Source organism: Triticum urartu, chromosome 3 (assembly GCF_003073215.2).
Source record: "Triticum urartu cultivar G1812 chromosome 3, Tu2.1, whole genome shotgun sequence".
NCBI lineage: Eukaryota > Viridiplantae > Streptophyta > Magnoliopsida > Poales > Poaceae > Triticum > Triticum urartu.
Window position 1 is genome coordinate 164,496,611 of NC_053024.1, and position 18,758 is coordinate 164,515,368.

The 18,758-nt window shown below is 53.6% G+C and overlaps 1 protein-coding gene across 3 annotated transcripts; it reads right to left on the bottom strand.

Moving 5' to 3' along the window:
- Nucleotides 1-6,634: 6,634 nt before the first annotated feature.
- Nucleotides 6,635-14,754, bottom strand: LOC125543423 (putative E3 ubiquitin-protein ligase LIN-1). Of its 3 annotated transcripts, none has more exons than XM_048706753.1 (12): nt 13,884-14,754; nt 13,530-13,784; nt 10,615-10,697; nt 9,280-10,515; nt 9,050-9,194; nt 8,392-8,956; nt 8,168-8,292; nt 7,927-8,043; nt 7,714-7,845; nt 7,228-7,608; nt 6,870-7,118; nt 6,635-6,787 (listed from the first exon to the last, which is right to left on the bottom strand). In XM_048706753.1, the coding sequence occupies exons 1-12, from the start codon at nt 14,703-14,705 to the stop codon at nt 6,770-6,772; spliced, it is 4,128 nt and encodes a 1,375-aa protein (XP_048562710.1). In that variant the 5' UTR covers nt 14,706-14,754; the 3' UTR covers nt 6,635-6,769. The 3 variants fall into 3 exon arrangements, with proteins under 3 accessions (XP_048562710.1, XP_048562709.1, XP_048562711.1); XM_048706752.1 differs by having other exon boundaries at nt 10,615-10,703; XM_048706754.1 differs by having other exon boundaries at nt 10,615-10,703; nt 13,530-13,802; nt 13,884-14,006.
- Between the last annotated feature and the right edge of the window lie 4,004 nt (nt 14,755-18,758).

Genomic DNA, 18,758 nt, shown 5'->3' on the forward strand with positions numbered 1-18,758 from the left:
GCTCTTTTGCTGGCGATCTCATAGCTTGGCACTTAGAGCATCTCCATCCGTTGACCTCTCGAGGAGCTCGAACAATCGCCGCCTGGGGGCGACCCGGTGATAAAATCGGACAGGGGCCGAATGAGTTCCCAGCCGCCGGCCTTAGGGTCGCCCAAGGGTCGCCCTAGAAGGGTTTTTTTACAAGACATTCGGCTTTTTTATTTGGCAAACGGGCATAAACTTTGGTGAATTTAAACAGCTTTTACATAGGAAATTTAAAGTTTACTAAAAACAAAGCCCCAGACTACATGAAGAACGCGCTCAGCGCGGCGACGTCGCTGCCCTCGCCGTTGTCCTCGTCGTCCTTCTCCTCCTTGACGTGGCCGCCCCTGCTGGACCCCTGCCCGAGGTTGCCCTGGCGGACCGGTGGCGGCGTGTCGTCGTCGAGAATGACGACGCCTCCCTCGTCGCAGCCACGGCGCCGAGCGGCGAACTGCTCCAGGGCGTGACACTGGCGCTCTAGCTCCAAGCGCTCCCAGTCTTCGCGCGCCCATTTCAGTGCCGCCTCGTCGGAGAGCCCCGGCTCCGTCTTGACGGCGGCGAGGCCTGGCTTTGTCTTCACGACGGCGAGGCCCGGCTCCGTCTTCACGATGGCGAGGCCCAGCTCCGTCTTCGGCTTGATGAAGCACGGAGGAGCCGAGGAGGAGGCGTGCCTGCCCTCGTTGATGATGATGCCAGCGCTGCGTGTGCGCCAGCCGAGCGACATCTCCGCGGGCTCGGCCTGGGCGCTGAACAGCGCCGGCGACCCGGAGTAGGAGGAGCGGGAGGAAGAAGAAGAAGACGCCGTCCTCCTCGGCATCCATTGGCCGCCGCTCCGGGGTGGGGCGGCAGGGTATCTCAAGGGCGGGTCGTTGCCGCCCTCGAGGTATTCGAGAACGGCGTCAAGCGAGCGGCCGGGGCACCCCACCACAGGCGGCGCCCCTCGCTATTCTTGTTGCTCCGCACCACCGGCGCCCCGTTGGTGGAGGCCAGCCGCTGCGCCTGCCGGTACTGGAAATACGCCGCCCACGCCTCGTGGTTGTCGGCGGCATACTACGGGAGGGCGCGCTGCTCCTCTGTCAGCGACGCCCGCACGCGGTCGACCTCGCCAGCGAAGTAGTCGGCGCGCGCGTTGACGTCGAGCAGCGGGAGAATGGGGACTCCACCGGCGCGGAGCCTCCACCCGCTCATCCCTGCGCGCATGTCGGGAGGCGCCGGGATGTTGGCCTCGAAGAGCAAGTGCGCCTCCCACTCGTGCAGCGAGCGGCGGCCGAAGCCGTTGGCCGCCGTCCCATCGCCGGGGAATCGCTCGCACATCCTCGCGGCTAGGATTGGGGAGAGAGGGGAGGAACATCAGCGACGGGCAGAGGGAGGCATAGCACGGGGAGAGAGAGGCCGTTGGCGAGGTAGAGCGCGGCGGCTGCAGGAAGGTGTGGCTAGAGGTGAGGGGAAAGCCTTGCTTTTATAGCGGTCGGGCGCTGTGTGTACGCGTGGCGGGAGAGAGGGAGTCACCCCATCGCCGTGAAGCGCCGCCCGTGAGGAATCAATGGAAGGCTGACCGGCGGCAGCCTTGGCATTGATTCCCCGCGGGAAACCGAGGTGATGAGGACGACGGGGCGCGGGGGTCGCTGACTCAACGGGCCCGCCATTTTTTCGCGCCAAAAACAATTGCCTGACACCCCCGGGCGCCCCCAGCGCGCCGGGTTCGGCCTGGGTCGGCCGGTGTCAATTTCGGCCCAAATCGGCGAAAAACGGCCTTATGGGAACGCGATTGGGCTGATTTTAGGGCGCCGGCGCAAAATAATCGTCGGAGAAGGGGGCGTGTTGGAACACGGCTGAAGATGCTCTTGTTGTTCACAATTCATCTCTACATTCTCATCAGTATGACGTACTGCACTTAATGACAAGGTACTTGCATAAACATACAATTAGTTTATGCTAATCAAGATCCATCCTAGTTACTCACCTCTCTGACAATTAGTTTGAGACAGGGATGAAGCCATCAATAGTCCTGAATGCCACCCATTGTGCTGCTCTCTTCGCTAATCCCAAGGCTTCTCAGGCTTGAGTAAGGCAAAGAGCCCTCGCAGGCCAGCTCTTGCATTTCTCTCCCACTGCACCATCCATCACAGAGCAAGTCAAAAACTCAGCAGGCATAACCATGTAAGGTAAGGGCATAATATATCTTCCCAGTATTATCATTTTCTTACTTTAGCAAACTCTGGTCGCTTGTCGTAGGTCGTAAAATGCCATGCATGATCATTCTTCCTATTCTTCAGCATTTTCTCCTGAAAGACACACACACTCGGAGAGTCAATTTCATCAGAATTAAGGCATGTTTGGTTTGTAGCCTAATGCCACACCTAACATTAGTCATGCCACAAAACCTTAGACATGTGTTTAGTTCATTGCCATACTTATGGATTGTCACACTTTTCTAACTACATGGTCCACATGTCATAGACTTATTTATTTGTAAAATCTTACCACACTTGTGGTTGCCATTTTGTTCGTCACTTTTTATTTGTGACAGCCACAGTTTGCCTAAGTTTAGCCACACTTGTGGTGGCCATTTTGTTTGCCACATTTTTTGTGGCAGGCACAGTTTACCTAAGTTTAGTTATGGAAAAGAAGACACCACCATACTACCACCAAACTGCCCCCGCGTCGTCCGCGTAGGCGACTCGGGCGGCGACTGGATCCGCTTTTCCCGCAGCCGTCCCCGTGCGCCCTCCCCTCGCCGCCACCGGTCGGTGCCGGCGGGCTTGTCCGCGCGGCTGACGGCGGCGGCGGGGCTTCGTCCTCGTGAGGCATCATGCAACGTTTGACGAGATGCAGGCACCGGCCAGGTCAAGGATGTGAAGGTGAGTTTCTGCAGCGGTGTCGGCGATCCACGCGCGGCTTGATCCAACGGGAAGGATTGCTGGGGATGGTCAGATCACCACCATAGTGCCTGCTGCTGTCCCTCATGCATGGACGCCATTAAGGGGTGCAGGCAGCGGCTACAGGTTGTGAAGGCGACTTGCTGCAGCGGCACCGGCGGTCCACACGCGGCTGGATCCAACGGGGAGGCTGGGGGTGGTCAGAACAGCACCATAGTGCCTACTCCTCCCGCTCATGGACACCATTAAGTGGTGCCATCTCCACTGGTTGCAGCCACTCCCCGGCGCCATCAATCCTCGGCAGGAGCTCGTGAGCAGCTCCCTCTTCCCTAGTGTGGAGTGGAGATTCATCCACACTGGAACGACCAGCTACTCTGGCGTCCACCATCAAGGGCAGCCCAGCTGGTTGAGGCGGTGGCCTAGCGCAGTTGTCGTGGCCGTCGCCGATGTCGCCAGCTGGGAGGCGGTGCTTACTTGGGCTCGGGCGCAAGGCAAGGACGACGGAGTTAGTGGCAATGTCTAATGCTGTCGTCTCATGCAGATCAGCTATGGGCTGCCACTTTGTGAGGATGGTGCGGGGCGTCCGAAGTGTCCAAAATTTTGGATTTTGGTAGTGCCATTGTTCTTCATCCCCATCAGACTTCGTCGGGTGGTAGCGAGCGGCTTCATCGTGTCACGTCAGCTTGCTCGTGCCGGCATGACCATCGCTCACCACCAGAAACCGTGTGCATATGCAGCTATTGGGATCGAGGCAAGTGGAGGAGACAACATAAGATGACTTCGATTATTGGATGGTACTTCTCGTGTACCCAGTCTCGAGTTCCGGGGTGAGAACCCTACGTCTGACCTTGATTGGTTATACCTAGCAATGGTGTCGTTTTTTGCGTCGTTACCCTGGTGAAGGCATTGCTCGGAGTTTTGCTCGGATTTGATCTTCAGGGTGAAAACCCATGTTCTGACCTTTGGTGGTTGGACTGGCGACGGCGCCGTTTGCGCGTCGTTCCCTTTCTGGAGGCGTCGCTTTTGAAGAAACTTTCTCGTAGTTCTTGTGTTGTCAAGAATTGGTTGGCGCCCGATGGTCACTGCTGTGTTTCGTCGATAGTTGTGTTTTTTGCTTTAGGGTTTTCTTTTTCTCCATACGTTTAGGCATAGCTTCGGTCTTGTAAGACTTTGCTTTTTGCCGGCGTGATTGTTTGTTTGTGTGTGTGTGTTGCATTGGCTGTGTGCATCTTAGTTATGCAGAGGTCGGGTGTGTACTCATTATGATTGTATCGCTTGATGCTACACTATGAGTCAATAAAGAGCACTCTTTATCAAAAAAATGGCAAAGTTAGTCATGAACCAAACATGCCCAAAACCTTGATTGCTTGCCATGCCCAGCGTGGTCCATTATTTAAAACACGTGTCCACGCCACAACCCGCACCATCCTCGAGCCACATCCCCGGTAGAGCGCTCCTTTGGCGCAACTGCTTTCCTCCTCCCTCCACGATGCCCAACACAATGGCCGGGACCCTCGAAGGGTGGGGAAAAGCCTCTCGTCGTGATGCCCATATGGAATTGCCGAGATTGTCCATGACTAGGAGGAAGAGCACGTGGCATGGCCCCATGACTGCCTCCAAGCTTGTTGGGCGACAACCCAACAATGAAGGAGGCGCCCGGTTGACGATGAGCCAACACCCGCGCCCCATTCCGGTTGCCGACTTCAACATGGCGTAGGTGCTAGCGCACTTCGATGCCGTCATGAAGGAGGTGGGCCAGGACAAGCAGTCAACGCGGACAGTGTCGACGTTTCGGAGGTGTGGCGATACAACCTTGACCTCCTCGCGGATCCACGACAGAGGACCCAAGCCGAGGAGGCCGGCAGAGGAGCAAATCATCGCCAAGCAAGCCAACGAGCAGGCTGTTGTGGCCACGGCCGCATAGGGCCCAGGCCTCGTCATCCAGCAGTAGGCGCTCTTCGAGTCCGCACGCGGTGGCTGCGCCACGTCTAGACAGAGGCGGATGTTGCGGCGGGCATGATGCCACCGTTGACAACTACGGGTCATTCGCGATGTTCACACGTGGCGCAACAATTTGGAGGCGGTTTCGTCCGGCTCAATCGTCAACCTCACCTCCACTGGCAACGTCGATGGGGAGGCGGCGGCATCCTGCGAATGACGGCGAAGAGTAGAACATCGGACATGGACATGCCCATGTTTGGCGAGAAGCGTAGGATGTGGAACACGGATGCCAACGTTCGACGAAGGGCAGACTCGACTAGTTTTACTCCTTTTCTATGTCACAAAAAAATCCAAATATTAATGATAAATGTTGTGTCCGCTTAATTTCTACTGGTTCTCATTAATTTGTCAGATTTGTTCAATTTTCGTTTGAAATGTGTCTGGCTGTTTTGATGGGTAGGGTTGAATGGTCGGCTCTGATATCCGTCCCGCAAACACATTTGGAGGCATACAGTGTGTCCGATTTGCGGGACGGCGCGTTAGAGATGCCCTTAGAGAAACTATAGCAGACCACGCAAAAAATCGACCCGCAAAACGCGTTTACGGTTTCACGAAGATCGCGTTTGCGGGTCGAAAACTAGCGAGGCCGAACAGAAACCGTATCTAAACCTGCATAATTTAAAAAAACATTTTCACGGGAGAAATTGCACAAACATAGTTCATCACATACTACATAGTTCATCACATGATCAACAAACTACAAGCATAGTTATACTACATACTACGTTAAATTAGTACTAGAGGGATCGGATCTAAACGGCGGCGAGGTCGTGGCAAATGGACGACGCCATGGAGGAGCCGGACGCTCAATCCTCCTCACCGGAGCTGCACAGGTCGACGTACTTCACCGCCCGCTCCGCGCGGATGCGGCGCCACTCCTCGGCCTTCTCGTTGGCGGCGACGTTGGCGGCGACCGCCTGTCGCCACTCGAGATCTTCGATATGCTCGGCGTGACGCTGGCGCTCCGCCTCCTCGCGCACGCTCCGCTCGGCGACGGCGGCCGCGACGGCGTCGACGTCTGTGACGTAGTCCTCGGGCCCGACGACTCCGCGGTGGCCGAGCAGAGCGGGCTCCTCGGGCTCCTCCTTCACGAGGACGAAGGCGAACGGCGCCGGCTCCTCCTCCTCGTCCGACCACTCCCTCTTCACGGGGAGAAGGCCCGCGCCGGAGGAGGAGGAGCTCTCGGTGTATGAGGACCTCGCGGAGGAGAAGGACGCGCGTCGGGGGTCGTACTCCGCCGTCTCGCTCCGCTGGAAGCTCGCCGGCGGCGACATGCCGTGATTGGTCCATTTCCGGGCCCCGTGCTTCTGCGCGCCGTCGGACCGGACGCGCCGCTCGCACTGCGGGTCCCTTCCCCGGCCGGATCTGCTGCTGGAGCCGCGTCCGGAGCTCCACATACGGCCCCACATGGCGGCTGGAGGCGGGGCGGGTGGTCGGCGGCGGCGAGGAATGTGTAGAGGGGAAAGGGAAATTGGGTGGCTTGCGGCGGTCGGGGATAGGGTTTGGACCCGCAAAAGGGTCGTGGAACCGTATTTATGCTGTTCGGGACGTGCGGTTTGCGGGTTGTGGCAAAAAAATTTGCGGGCCGGGCGAGTATGCGGGCTCTGTTCTGACCGGAAAATTGGGCCGGCCAGAACATAGCCCGCATACTCATCAGAATTTTTGCGGGCCGGGCGTTTTGCGGGGTTTGCTAGAGTTGCTCTTAACAATCCGTGCAAAACAGCAAAAGCATGCCAAAAAATTACTCTACATTTAAATTACAAGTATATTTTAGCTGTACATCCCCATTTCTGGTCACCATTCTGCACAAAGATAGGTGACTTATTCCGTCGTCCCCACCCTGTACGCGACAATCTGCATATCTCTGCTCAAGTCAATCCCCAAGCCTGTAGAAAAATAAGGGAACTCAGTGTAAGAACAGCCTTCGTGCAATATTGGCTAAAAAAATAGTAAGACCACGACCCTGACCTGAATTTTGCCGTCAGACGTTCCGACGACGAGGACGTCCCCGTCGGCGTCCACCGCCATGCACTGGACCCGGCAGCCGGCGCCGCCGGCCTGAAGAGCGCCGATCTTGATGAGCTTCTCCCTGGACCAGATCTCCACGGCGCCGTTCCTTGAGCCCAGGTACACCAGGTCCGCGCTCACCACCAGTGACCGCACCTCCGCCGCCGACGGTATCGACCCAACCAGGTTGTAGTTCGAGCTGTTCCATATCTACACGCAGCAGCAGCAACGCCCCCAAACCGTCGTCAGAAACAACTCACAAAAGCATCGAGTCGCCGGAGATAGTTTGGTTTGTCGATCGAGTTCATGTAGCAAGCACCTTGACGGACGCGCCGTCGAGAGGGGTGCTCCCGGTGTAGAGCAGCCCGTCGTGGACCTGCAGGGAGTAGACCGGGTTGGACTTGCCGAGGATCCTCTTGTTCCCGGGCTGGATGACGCCCAGCGTGCCGCTGGCCAGGTCGATCTCCTGGATGCTGCCGTCGTTGCAGCCGCAGAAGAGCTTGCCGTGCACCAGCGCCATGGACCGCACGGACTTGCTCGGGTTCAGCACCTTGGGGGTGCCGCCGTTCCAGCTCAGCGTCTTCACGCCGGCGCCCTGCGGCACGAAGCAGGCCATGGCGCTCGCCACCGCCAGGTTCTGCACGGGGTCCCTCGTGTCGTACACCTCCGCGCACCGGAGGCCGTCCCGGAACTGCCAAACCTGCCCATGTACGTACCAGCCAACGAGTTTTATTCTGAACTTTGCACATTGTGATTAATCCGTAACTTTCCTCGATTTTACGAAGAAAGAAATATATGTTGTTACCCTGATAGTTCTGTCCATGGATCCGCTGTACAGCTTCTCCTCCGAAGGCAGGATTGACAAGCTGGTGATGGCTTTCGCGTGCTCCTGGGATTCCTGGACGAGCCGAAGGATGTTCTCGCTTCCCTCCCAGACCTGGATTTTAAATTTTCAGACTTCAGAAACTGAAACCATTGTGATGACCTGTGGCTGAAACTGAAACTATGGATGAGCAACCTTTAGTGTTCCATCAGAGTGCCCGGAGAAGATGTAGCTCTTGTAGTAAACGATCGACGTGACCTCGCCGTTCGAGCTGCAGTCGGCGTTGTTCAGCTCCTTGTGGTTCCACATGTCCTGCCACAAGAAAAAGAAACATTCTTCAGCAAACATAAATCTTGCATGCAGTAGTTCAACTTTTGTGAATTTAGAATTTTTTTTTGTGAATTTATTCGGATCGTTTGTAAACGCTGAGCCTTACGATGCTAGACTCCTGACCATCTGACAGTAGCTTCAGCATCTCGAACGCTAGGCCGGACGATTTCTTGAGCTCCCTCAGTGTTCTCAGCACGTCCTTGATGTACGTCGTGATGTCTTGCATTCCCTCTGAAACAATGTCATGAGCTTTGTTAAATAAATAAGAGAGGAGAGAAGTTTAGTTTACAACTTATCAGCAGAATGATCGTCGAGCAGCCAGTAACCAACCGCGGTCGTTCATGAAGCTCCTCAGCGCCACCATGGCGAGGGCGCGGTCGCTGCCGTGCTTGGCGGACCTGAGGACGAGCACAAGCTGCCGGAGCAGGCAGACACGCGCGGCGCCGAGCACGCCGGTGTCCGGGAGGAGGGAGAGCATGTGGACGAGCCATGCCGCGCACACGAGGCTCGCCGCGAACAGCTCCGCGTTCTTGCTCTCCAGGCACTCGGACAGGGCCTCCAGCACCAGCCCGAACTCGTGGCTCACCAGCGCGTAGGCCGTCTTCCTCTCCCACTCCGACGCCGCCTTCTCCTCCCCGGCGGCGTCGTCCTCGGCGCCGTCGGTGCCACGAACGACGCTCAGCTCCTGCGACTGCCGGTACCTCTCCTTCACCCTGGCGAGCTTCAGCAGGGCCGACCGGGCGAGCGGCCGCCCCGACGACGAGAACTTTCCGGGGAGGTTCATGATGGTCTCGGCGGCGAGGAGCTGGCTCCTCGGGAAATCCGAGTTCTTGAGGCACTGCACGAGGCTGTCCATCGCCTCCTCGCGGTACATGCTTATCTTCCTCGGCTCCACCTGACGATCACATCAAATTATTTGGATTCAGAAGAGCTACATATGAATCATTCTGTAAGCTGATCTGAATAAATTATACTGTGCTCAGCTCACCAAGAGATCGAGCTGAAGAAGAAGTCCGGCAACGACGGGGCTCTGCTCCGGCGTCGTGGACTGCAGATACACGAGGAGCGTGTGCATCATGCTGAAGGAGCTCCCCTCTTTGATCGCCCGAAGCACACGTTCCGCGGCCGATCGCCTGAAGTCCGAATAACGGTTATGCATGGGGTCGACAAGGCAGCACTTGGAAAGCGTGGGAGGAATGTGGAATTTGATTTCGTTACCTTTTCAGCTTCAGAAGCTCGGAGAGGAACCGCACGATTTCGAACTTGTCGGCGTCGCCGACGACGTGGAAGGCGTCTAGGACGGCGTTCACCGCCAGCTTCTCCACGATGCTGCTCCGGCAGTGGCCGTCTTCCCCGATGCATCGCATCAGGATCCTCATTGCGGCCACCCTTACCTCCACCTGCTCGGCCTCCAAGACCAGCGCCGTGCTCCTAACGAACCTCTCAGACACCAGAGAGGACCTCGGCACCGGCGGCGTGCTCTCCCGGCTGACGCCTGATTCTGTGAGAATCTGGCTCAGGAGGATCACTGACGCGGACTTGGGCTTGACGCACATGTTGAGCGCGTCTGCCTCATCGGCTCGCCGGATGGTTGCCACCAGCGCTTCGCCCATGTCCATCTCAACGAGCTGCTCCACGGAAGGAGACAGGAGGAAGATGAGCACGACGGCCTCGACGAGCCCTTTCTTGAACAGCGCGACCAGGCAGTCCACGTCGGTGTCCACCCGCGTGAGCGTCTGCACGACGCCGTCGTCGCGGGAGGCGAGCTCGGCGAGGAGGAAGACGGCCACCTGCAGCACCTGCGCGCTGACGGAGTTGAAGAGGATCTCCACGAAGCCGTTGATGACGGCGGGCTTGGCCAGCGCGGAGAAGAAGGCCTGCTCGGCGGCGCCGGCCTCGCGCCAGAGCCGCTCGATCCTGAGGACCGACTTCTCCGACTCGGCCAGCTCCTCGGACGTGCAGAGGCAGGACACCGCGGCGCGGAGCTCGCCGACGGCGCTCTCCACCGTGGCCTGCACGATGACGCTGGTCGGCGACGGCGCGCTCGCCTGGCTGCCGGTGGCGTCCGGGGACGGCGAGTTGATCTTGAACGCGGGGGCCGGGCTTTCCATCCTCGCGGTCGCGGGCGTTCTCGGCACCGCGGGCGTGGCGGGCGTGGGGGGCGTGATCGGCGTGGCGGGCGGGCTCTGCTCGCGCCAGCCGGCGATGAGGCGCTTGAGGACGTAGTTGGTCTTGGGGAGGCTGCCGCCGTGGAGGTGCTGGCGCGTGATGGGGCAGGTGGCGTTGCCGCGGTCGAGCCACTCCTGTATGGCGCGGCGCTCGTACGTCTGGCCGGTCTCGAGCGTGACGGGGTCGTCGAAGACCTGGCTTGTGATCGGGCACACGAAGTCCTTGGGCGTCGTCGCCGCCTGCTGCTGGTGCCGCGACAGCTCGGCGTCGCCGCCCATCGGGGACCTGTATGTATTCAAATCCATGAGCACGTGTCTCCATCGATACCATCGGTGCAATCTAGGTCGGGGAAATGCTGTTTCTGGAAGCGGGTGAAATGGTTACCTCGAGGGCTCCGGAGAGGGGCGGGCGCCGTCGTCGGCGCGTGGCTGAGCTCTGCGTGGCTTGGACAGTGGGGACGACGCAGGCTTTTCCTAGGAGACAAGGCAACAACATTGGGAACTCAGCTCTGGAGCGATGAGAAGCAAACGAGGGTTGTGTTCATCCATCCCTCCAAGTAGTAGAAACTAGAAACTACCGTAATTACATGTCTTCTTTTACTGAACCTTCTTTTAGGAAAGTTAAGAACTCAATTTCGTGATTTGAAAGGGCCATTTGTCTTAAAAAAAATTTAAATCACTAACATCTGGAATTACGCTACAAAATCAAATTGTTTGAAAATGTGCAACTCTAGTGAAATGGGGTCACTAGGGTCATCTCCAAATTGCAAATTCAATCAAACATATGTCAATTTTTTTTGCGGCAAAACATATATCAATTGTAAAAAACTCAAATTGCAAACTCATTCTCTTCAACGCCGAGCTAACCTAGCACCCGAAAAAACCTAGAAAAACCGCTGAAGAAGCCTAGGTAGATATTTTCAAGGAATTAGTTTTTCTGGCATTCAGGATAAGTCCTCGCAACCAATTAAATTTTGTCTTGTGCGTGGAAAAAGCATGGGGTGCCTCGTGACTTAGTTTGCTTGGATGCAAGGCAATATCTACGTAGTGAGCAAAAAAAAAACAATCCTGCCGCCTGGTGTTAGCACCCTCGTTGTAGATGGCCTAAGAAGATGAGGATGGTTGGATGTTTCCAAGTGATTTTTTTTCATGAATTATCTCAAATTTTATTACATCTCAGTCACATATCTTACTAGTCGGGATTGGATATCCGAAACCTCCCACCGCAGTAATTTCCGGGATTGTAGTATGGTAGTCGTTCATACCACTATCGATTATAAGTGCTACTACCTCTGTTTCTAATGTACTTAAACTACCAAAACGTCTTATATTTAAGAACGGAGGGAGTGTTTTGAAATCCATGAATGAATACTTTTTTCTAAGTTAATGATTGTGAGTGTTGGTTTGTTATTTGCAAAAATTCAGTAGTTTTTGTTTTGTAGTTTCAGTTACAAAAGCAGAAGGACAGTTGTAAGTGTCTCAAACGACTCAGGAATAGCAAATGAACCATTATATTTATATGCTTTGCCATCTAGATATTCACCCTAGCTTTAGGTTCTCATACCTTTTTTTTTTGTGTGAATAGCTTCTCATATACTTATTTGTGTTTGTCGAATTGTGTTATTCTAAACTTATTTATAGGCCAGTATGTACATAATTTGCCAAAATGTCATTACGACAATATTCAGCGAATCGAAATACAATCTAACTTACTACTGAAATTTAGAAAACTAAATCACAACACTTGTGGCAAGTTTCTTTTTAGCAGATTATACCATAAAAAAGTTAACTCGTTTCTAAAACGTGTAAAACCGATTAAACCAAAACCGGGCTATCAATTATTATTTTTTGCGAATGGGGTTATGACAACTCATCAGGAACACATCCAACATATCTCCTTGTTTTGCAATACCTCCATTCGATGAATTCCTAGAAAGTGTGGCTTCAAACTTTTCTAACTTTGTCTTATTCTACATAAATAAACATTTTGATTGATAAATATTTAAATTTCATATTTTTTAGTGAAAAATCCCTAAATACCAATATCTAAAACACATCTTCTATTTACGAACTAGCAGAGTAGGAATTAATTGATTTCAGCACATTGATAGGAGTACCTATGTGCTAATTACGAAAACAGTAGTTCTTTTGAGAGTACGCAAATTGCGAAACATACCTTTACAGAAAAGAGAATTTCAAGTACAAGACGGGTATCATTCGTTGCGTACACTAGTTTTATAAATTTGTAGAATGAAACTCGGTCAATTTTTCTTGTAGAATCCAGACCATTTATCAGACCGAGATCTAGTGACTGGCCCCTAGCCAATCACGCCGTAACTGGCGGGAAACCAGCCGTTGGATGAAGGATGGAAAGCCCGGATCAAACGCTGTAGCAAAGTACCGTAGGAGACACTGTACATGAAGCACTGAAGCTCATCCACTGTGGACGAATTCCTCTAGACGGGTCACTGTACCTAGGGTACTGTTCACACAGATCTGTCCACAAATTCTTGACCAGACGGTGTAGAGAAGGGGACAAGGCACCATACTGTTCACCGGTGACTCGTCAACAACAAGTCACCGGATCTCAGTCCCCATTTATCCAATCATCCTTATGGTTTAGTTTCAGGTTGTTAAATTGTGATGATCTTATTTTCTAATGTGTTGTGACTTGTGAAGAAGGTAAGTAAGAATGTAAACAAAAAGTGTCAGCTTATTAGAATAAATAAGACCAAGTCTAGTCTAGTTATTTAAATGGGGTTATCATAAACTTACAAACGGGTCTAAGTTGCCTAATTCAAAGTTCTTATTTTTACTTGTAGGCCGGCATCCATGTTTAATTATTATAAACTACCGCATATCCTAACTAATCATGAACCGGGATGTGCACTGCTAATCTTTTTGGGGACTGCGATTCATAAGAAATGACTAGAGCTGAGCACCAATGAACTTCTCTGATTTCGGACTAGGGATCCAATCACGAACAAGGATGCAAGCGGACCGTCGTGGACCATCCGTGAATGGTTTGCTTGCATCCCTGTTTCGGATGATAATAAAACACCTCTCTAGTTTCGGCTTAAGAGAACTTCTTTAAGTTTCGGTCCGTGTCAAGGTTCAGATACATGTACATCTAAAAAAAATGGTTCAGATCACTCGAAAAAAAGATTCAGATATAGCTATACGTGTATAGGGAAAATATCTGATGCATCAAAACTTGTGGTGCTACCGGTGCACCGAACTCACATTATGCTTTTAAAATGTTCAAAAATTTCTGAAAAAAATTAGCACACAAACACACACCTGTTTTCCGGTGTAGATCTCGGATGAAGAATCCTCCGTGCTTTCGTCGGAAGCCGTGGCAGGAGAGTACCCGGCCCGGAGTCTGGACGCCGGGCTTCCTCTGCCGACCTGCGGCGGCTGCTTCTTCTGCTGCTGCACTATGAGGTGCGGAGCCACGCGCTGCGGGTACAGGCTCGGCGGCCTCATCATTTCCCTCCGGCCCTTGATGCTGCCCTGCCGCGGGTACATGTCGCCCTCCGCCTCCGCCCACATCGGCTACAAAATCACCGGAACCTGCTGTGACTCTGGAGTCTGGACTACTCCGTTGAGCACGCTGAAATGGATGGAAAGAACGAAGTGTCTATGGAGACTTACATTATTCCGTACGCCATTCTGCGAACTGACGGCCCCATCGTCGGCGTCCGTCGAGGCTTCCTCGTAGCCGGTGTTCTCGTACTCGTCGGCGTGCTGTCCGGTGGTGAATACAAGCTCTGGGGGAGGAGGCGGCGGCGTCATCCGTGGCGCCTCGCCGGCTTCGAGGATCTTCTTTAGGTAGAGCGCGTAGGCCTTGCAGTTCACGTCCAGCACCATCTCGTACTCGCGCTCCAGGCCCCTCATCTCGTGCGCCTGGGCGCCGCTCATCAGCGACAGCACCCTCATCGCCGACAGCGCCACTGTCTCGTCGGATCTTTCCTCGTCGCCCTGCGCCGCGGAAGCCACGGCGGCGACGGCCGACGCGCGGCGCGTGGCGAAGTGCCGCATGACGGCGAGGAGGCGCGGCGCGAAGAGCGCCTCGAATGCCGCGGGCGCGAGCTCGTGGCGCGCGAGCGCGGGGTCGAGGACGAAGAGGTCGAGCACGGCGGATGCGGCGGAAGGCGCCCCGCCGCGTCGTCGCGCTGCCGACGCGATAGCGGAGAGGAGGCAGGAGAGCGGGGTGGCCGCGGGGAGGGACAGCAGCAGCCGCTCGGCGGCGCGGAGCGACGACGGCGAAGGCGAGGCGGACGGGACCGTGTCCAGCGCGTCCGATATGAGCGACAGCGCCTGGAGCGTCGCGGCCGTGTGCTGCCCCCCGCCGCCGTCCGCGGCGGCTGCGGCGGAGAGGAGGTGGCGCCGGAGGAGCGGGTCGGCGATGAGCTCCGCGAGGAACGCCGAGGCGTGCGCCACGACGGCGGAGTACGTCGGCGTAGGCCCTGCCATGCTTGCCTTCTCTCGCGTCGCGTGCCGTGCAGCCCGCGCTGAGCAGGACACTCGGTGATGGGGATGGTTTTGTTTCGATAACCTTGGACTCAGATGCAGACGACGGAGAGGACGAAATGGCCGAAAAGGGCAGGCGTTCTTGGTTTGTGGGACAGAGAGGAGGAGGGGTAGGATGGGGATTTGGCGTCCTGTGGGATTTAAATTATGGCGGGAGGAGGACTGGGTCGGGCTGGGTTCCCGGCCGGCAGCGGTCGGCAGGTAGCGCGCGACGGCGCGACGCGTGGAGAGAGTCAGAGAGACGGGCCGTTCGTCCGGCGAAAAGGACCGTTTTGGAGTTGCTAAACCTTTGGCAGTAGCGAGAAAGTCAAATCATCATCTCTTCTTTTTGACAGTCCATCGGATCATCTTCTTACTTAAATACGTGGGATTTTTGTTACAATCGTTGTGACAAATGTTTGATGGGGGTGGCTTTCAGTCATTGTCACCATTCACCAAAAACCTTCGAAGAGAAGGACTCGCCAATTGGAGCAAATGGAGAAAACAATGAGACAACGAAGTCACCAACCATAAGAGCAACTTCAACGGGGCTACCTAAACGGATGCGCGTTTTGTCCACCTTTTATTCGTTTGGGTCGGTCAGGCGGACGTACGCATCCGCATTTTAAAATGGGTCAGTTTGACCACCCAACGGGGAGGCCGACCCAAATGTGCCGCCATGGAAAAATAATAATAAGTTACACGAAATAAACATAAATAAACAATGGTGCGGCAGCGTGACATCAGGGTACAGCAATGGCTGCCTGTATTTCCAATGCCACCGCGTTTGATGCACCAGGATGTGTAGGCGCCGGCGACCAGGGCGGAAACGCGTCGCCGCCGGAGGAGGAGGAGGGGGAAGGGGAGCACGGGAGGACGAGGCGCGGGGGGGGGGGTGCCCTTGCCCTTGCCCTTGCCATTGCAGCTGCCGAAGAGGCCCATGGCTAGGGTTTGCGGTCGCCGGCGAGGAAGTAAAGGGAGTGGTGGTGGGGGGAGGGCAGATGTGGACGGGAGAAGTGAATGAGGCCGACCCCGCCGCACGCGTGGTTAAAAAAGGACGCTTCCACTGACTGACGCGTGGGCTCGCTGTCGGTGATCATCATAAATAAGACGACCGGTGGCGGTTGGGTGGCCGCCAGGTGGGGACGCGGCGGACGGCGAAGAGACGCGCGGCGCGTACGCTTCGCGTCCACGCCGACGCATTCCAGACGCAATTTTGAACCAGAAATGGGTCGACGCGGACGCCAGACGAACATGATTTGAGTTTGGGTCGGCGTGTTGGGCCGTCACTTTTGTCCGCGCCGACCCAAACAGATGCGGGCGGACGAAATGGATCATCCCATTGAAGTTGCTCTAATATACCTTCATCTGCAAGATTCTTGTTAGTACTTCGGATTAGGATATTTATTGGAGCGTGAAAGACCATTTGATGTTGCACATAGAAGGTTGGAAAAATGATGGAGTTGTTCATTTTAGTTGTGCTTCTTCCAAGTGCTCTTCAGTAAGTACTTCTTCCAAGTTTCAATTCATATTAGTTGTCGCTTAAACAAATGTATTTAGCACTGAAATAAATCTAGATATATCTGTTTCAACGACAAATAATATAGATAGGAGGGAGTACACCTTTTGATGTATGTGATCGAGCGACTCTTTGGGGACTCATCCTCTTGCTCCTCACTAGTGCGATGCGCGCGCGCCAGGGGAGCCCTAGCTCAGTTGCTCATGTTAGACATAACTAGATGATGTCCCGCGCGTTGCCGCGGGAAGCATATTAAACCAATGCATAAATAGGTGCTTAAAACCAATGAAAAACAAATGTAAGAGTTTTAAATATTTAAGATAAAACATAAAAGAAGTGTGTGACAAAATGATGTATAAAAGAGAAAAAAATCCCCCCCCCCCCAAAAAAAGAAGACATGATTGCTGAAGTGGCGAAGTTTGAGTTGATAGATTAATGCAAAATTATGAGTACATGCATGCGTTGGAAAATAAAGACATGCATGACTAATGAGTGGCATGATTTACATTAATGCAAAAAAGTAACTTATGAGCACATGCATGACTTCTTGATGCCACACAATTTTAATCAAAAGGCTGTAAATAATTGAGGTGATGTGGAGCACACATCTGTGTAGAAATCTAGTAGTGGGGGCTAGCTATTTAGATAAAGAAGATGTATTATACTCAATATCTGCAAAACATAGACGTACCTATCTCTGTCTCCTCCTGATTCTCTCTGTAACCGATCCTTACATGAGATCGATGGATCTGTCTTGTATTGGATGACACAGGCTATCTGCCTAATATAAATAAACATCACGCGGCCTTCTATAAAAGGTAGGAATGCTTCCAGAAATCCTTACATGGTAATCAGAGCGAGCCTCTTCCAAATTATCTAGCGTCCGATCGAGAATCATCTCGTCATGACTTTCGCTTTTGCGTCGGTCGTCCTCGACCTTGGACCACCGCCGATAGAAAAACTCGCAAGGGGGATTTTCCTCCTTTGGAAGGCCTACTGGCTTCGCATGGAGCGCATGTCACTGGTCTGCTGGACGGCACCGATGCAGCACCCCCGAAGACGGTGGAGCCGCAGCATATGGACAAAACTACGGTCATGGTGACGAACCTAGTCTATGGATCATGGCTGACGAAGGATCAACAAGTTCTCAGCTAGCTTCTGAATTCTCTGTCCAAAGAGATACTCTCGTAGGTCATCGGGAGAGAAAATACCTTTGATCTGTGGACTGATCTCACAACCTTGTTCGCCTCGCAGTCACAATCTCGGATTACGATTCTAAGAATCGCCATCGCCAACACCAAAAAAGGCACCACACCGAGCACCCCGTTCATGCCCCAAGATGAAGAGCTTAGGAGATGAGTTGGCTACTGCTGGTCGACCTGTTTCTGATCCAAAGATGGTTGACTATATCCTTGCAGGCCTTGATCAAGATTACGATCTAGTAGTTGCAGCAGTCGGCGCCATAAAAAGTATTATCTCTGTTGATGATCTTTTTGCACAGATTGCGACCTTTGATTAGAGGATGGAGATGCTAGGATATGGACCTACAAGCGGCTACAATACATCCGCCAATGCAGCCTACAGAGGGCGCGGCCAGGCTCGGGACAAGGGCCCTCGCGGCCGAGGATCCAGGGGGCGTGGGCGTGGAGATCGCCCTTCTCCTTCTCCTGGTCGAGATGGTGGTGGTGGATACTACCAACATCCACGGAAACAACAACAACAACAACAACAGCAACAACAAGATCGTGACTATCCCGAGTGTCAGATTTGCTACAAGCATTATGCCGGCGGTGCTAGGGCGTGCTGGCATCGTTATGATGAAGACAACCATGAGAAAAATGGGGAGAACACCGTCACAAACTCCTACGGTATTGAAACTAATTGGTATGCAGATTCTGGCGCCACCGAACACATCATGGGGGAGCTCGACAAACTGACAATGTGGGAGAAGTACCATGGAGGTGATCAAGTGCACACGACAAGCGGTTCTGGTATGAAAATTACTCATATTGGAAACTCAATTGTTCAAACCCCCGTAAAATACTTGCATCTAAATAACATTTTACATAGTCCTCAAGCATCAAAAAATCTTGTCTCCGTTCATCGCTTTGCCATTGACAATAATGTCCTTATCATATTTTATCCTTATTCTTTTGTGATCAAGGATTTGGCAACAAGGAGAGTCATCCTTAGAGGAAGGTATGAGGGAGGTCTCTATCCACCTATATCATCATCCTCATGGTCAAACAAACAAGCATGGAGTGTCACAAAGCTAGCTTCGGCAAAGTGGCATAGTCATTTGGGTCATCTGTCTTCAGCTATCGTTCATCATGTCCTTAGTAAAAATAAACTTCCTTATGAGTCTAGTGTTGAGTCGGTTTGTGATTCGTGTCAACAAGCTAAGAGTCATCAGTTACCATACCCTGTTTCTACTAGTGTTTCCACTGCTCCATTGCAACTTATATTCTTAGATGTATGGGGGCCAGCCCCTACTTCAG

Coding starts and splice junctions, on each gene's coding strand:
- LOC125543423 (XM_048706752.1), bottom strand. CDS start 14,705: ATGGCAGGGCCTACGCCGACGTACTCCGCCGTCGTGGCGCACGCCTCG. Junction 8,293..8,391: donor GAGCTTCATGAACGACCGCG/GTTGGTTACTGG, acceptor ACATTGTTTCAG/AGGGAATGCAAGACATCACG. Junction 7,119..7,227: donor TCGACGGCGCGTCCGTCAAG/GTGCTTGCTACA, acceptor TGCTGCGTGTAG/ATATGGAACAGCTCGAACTA.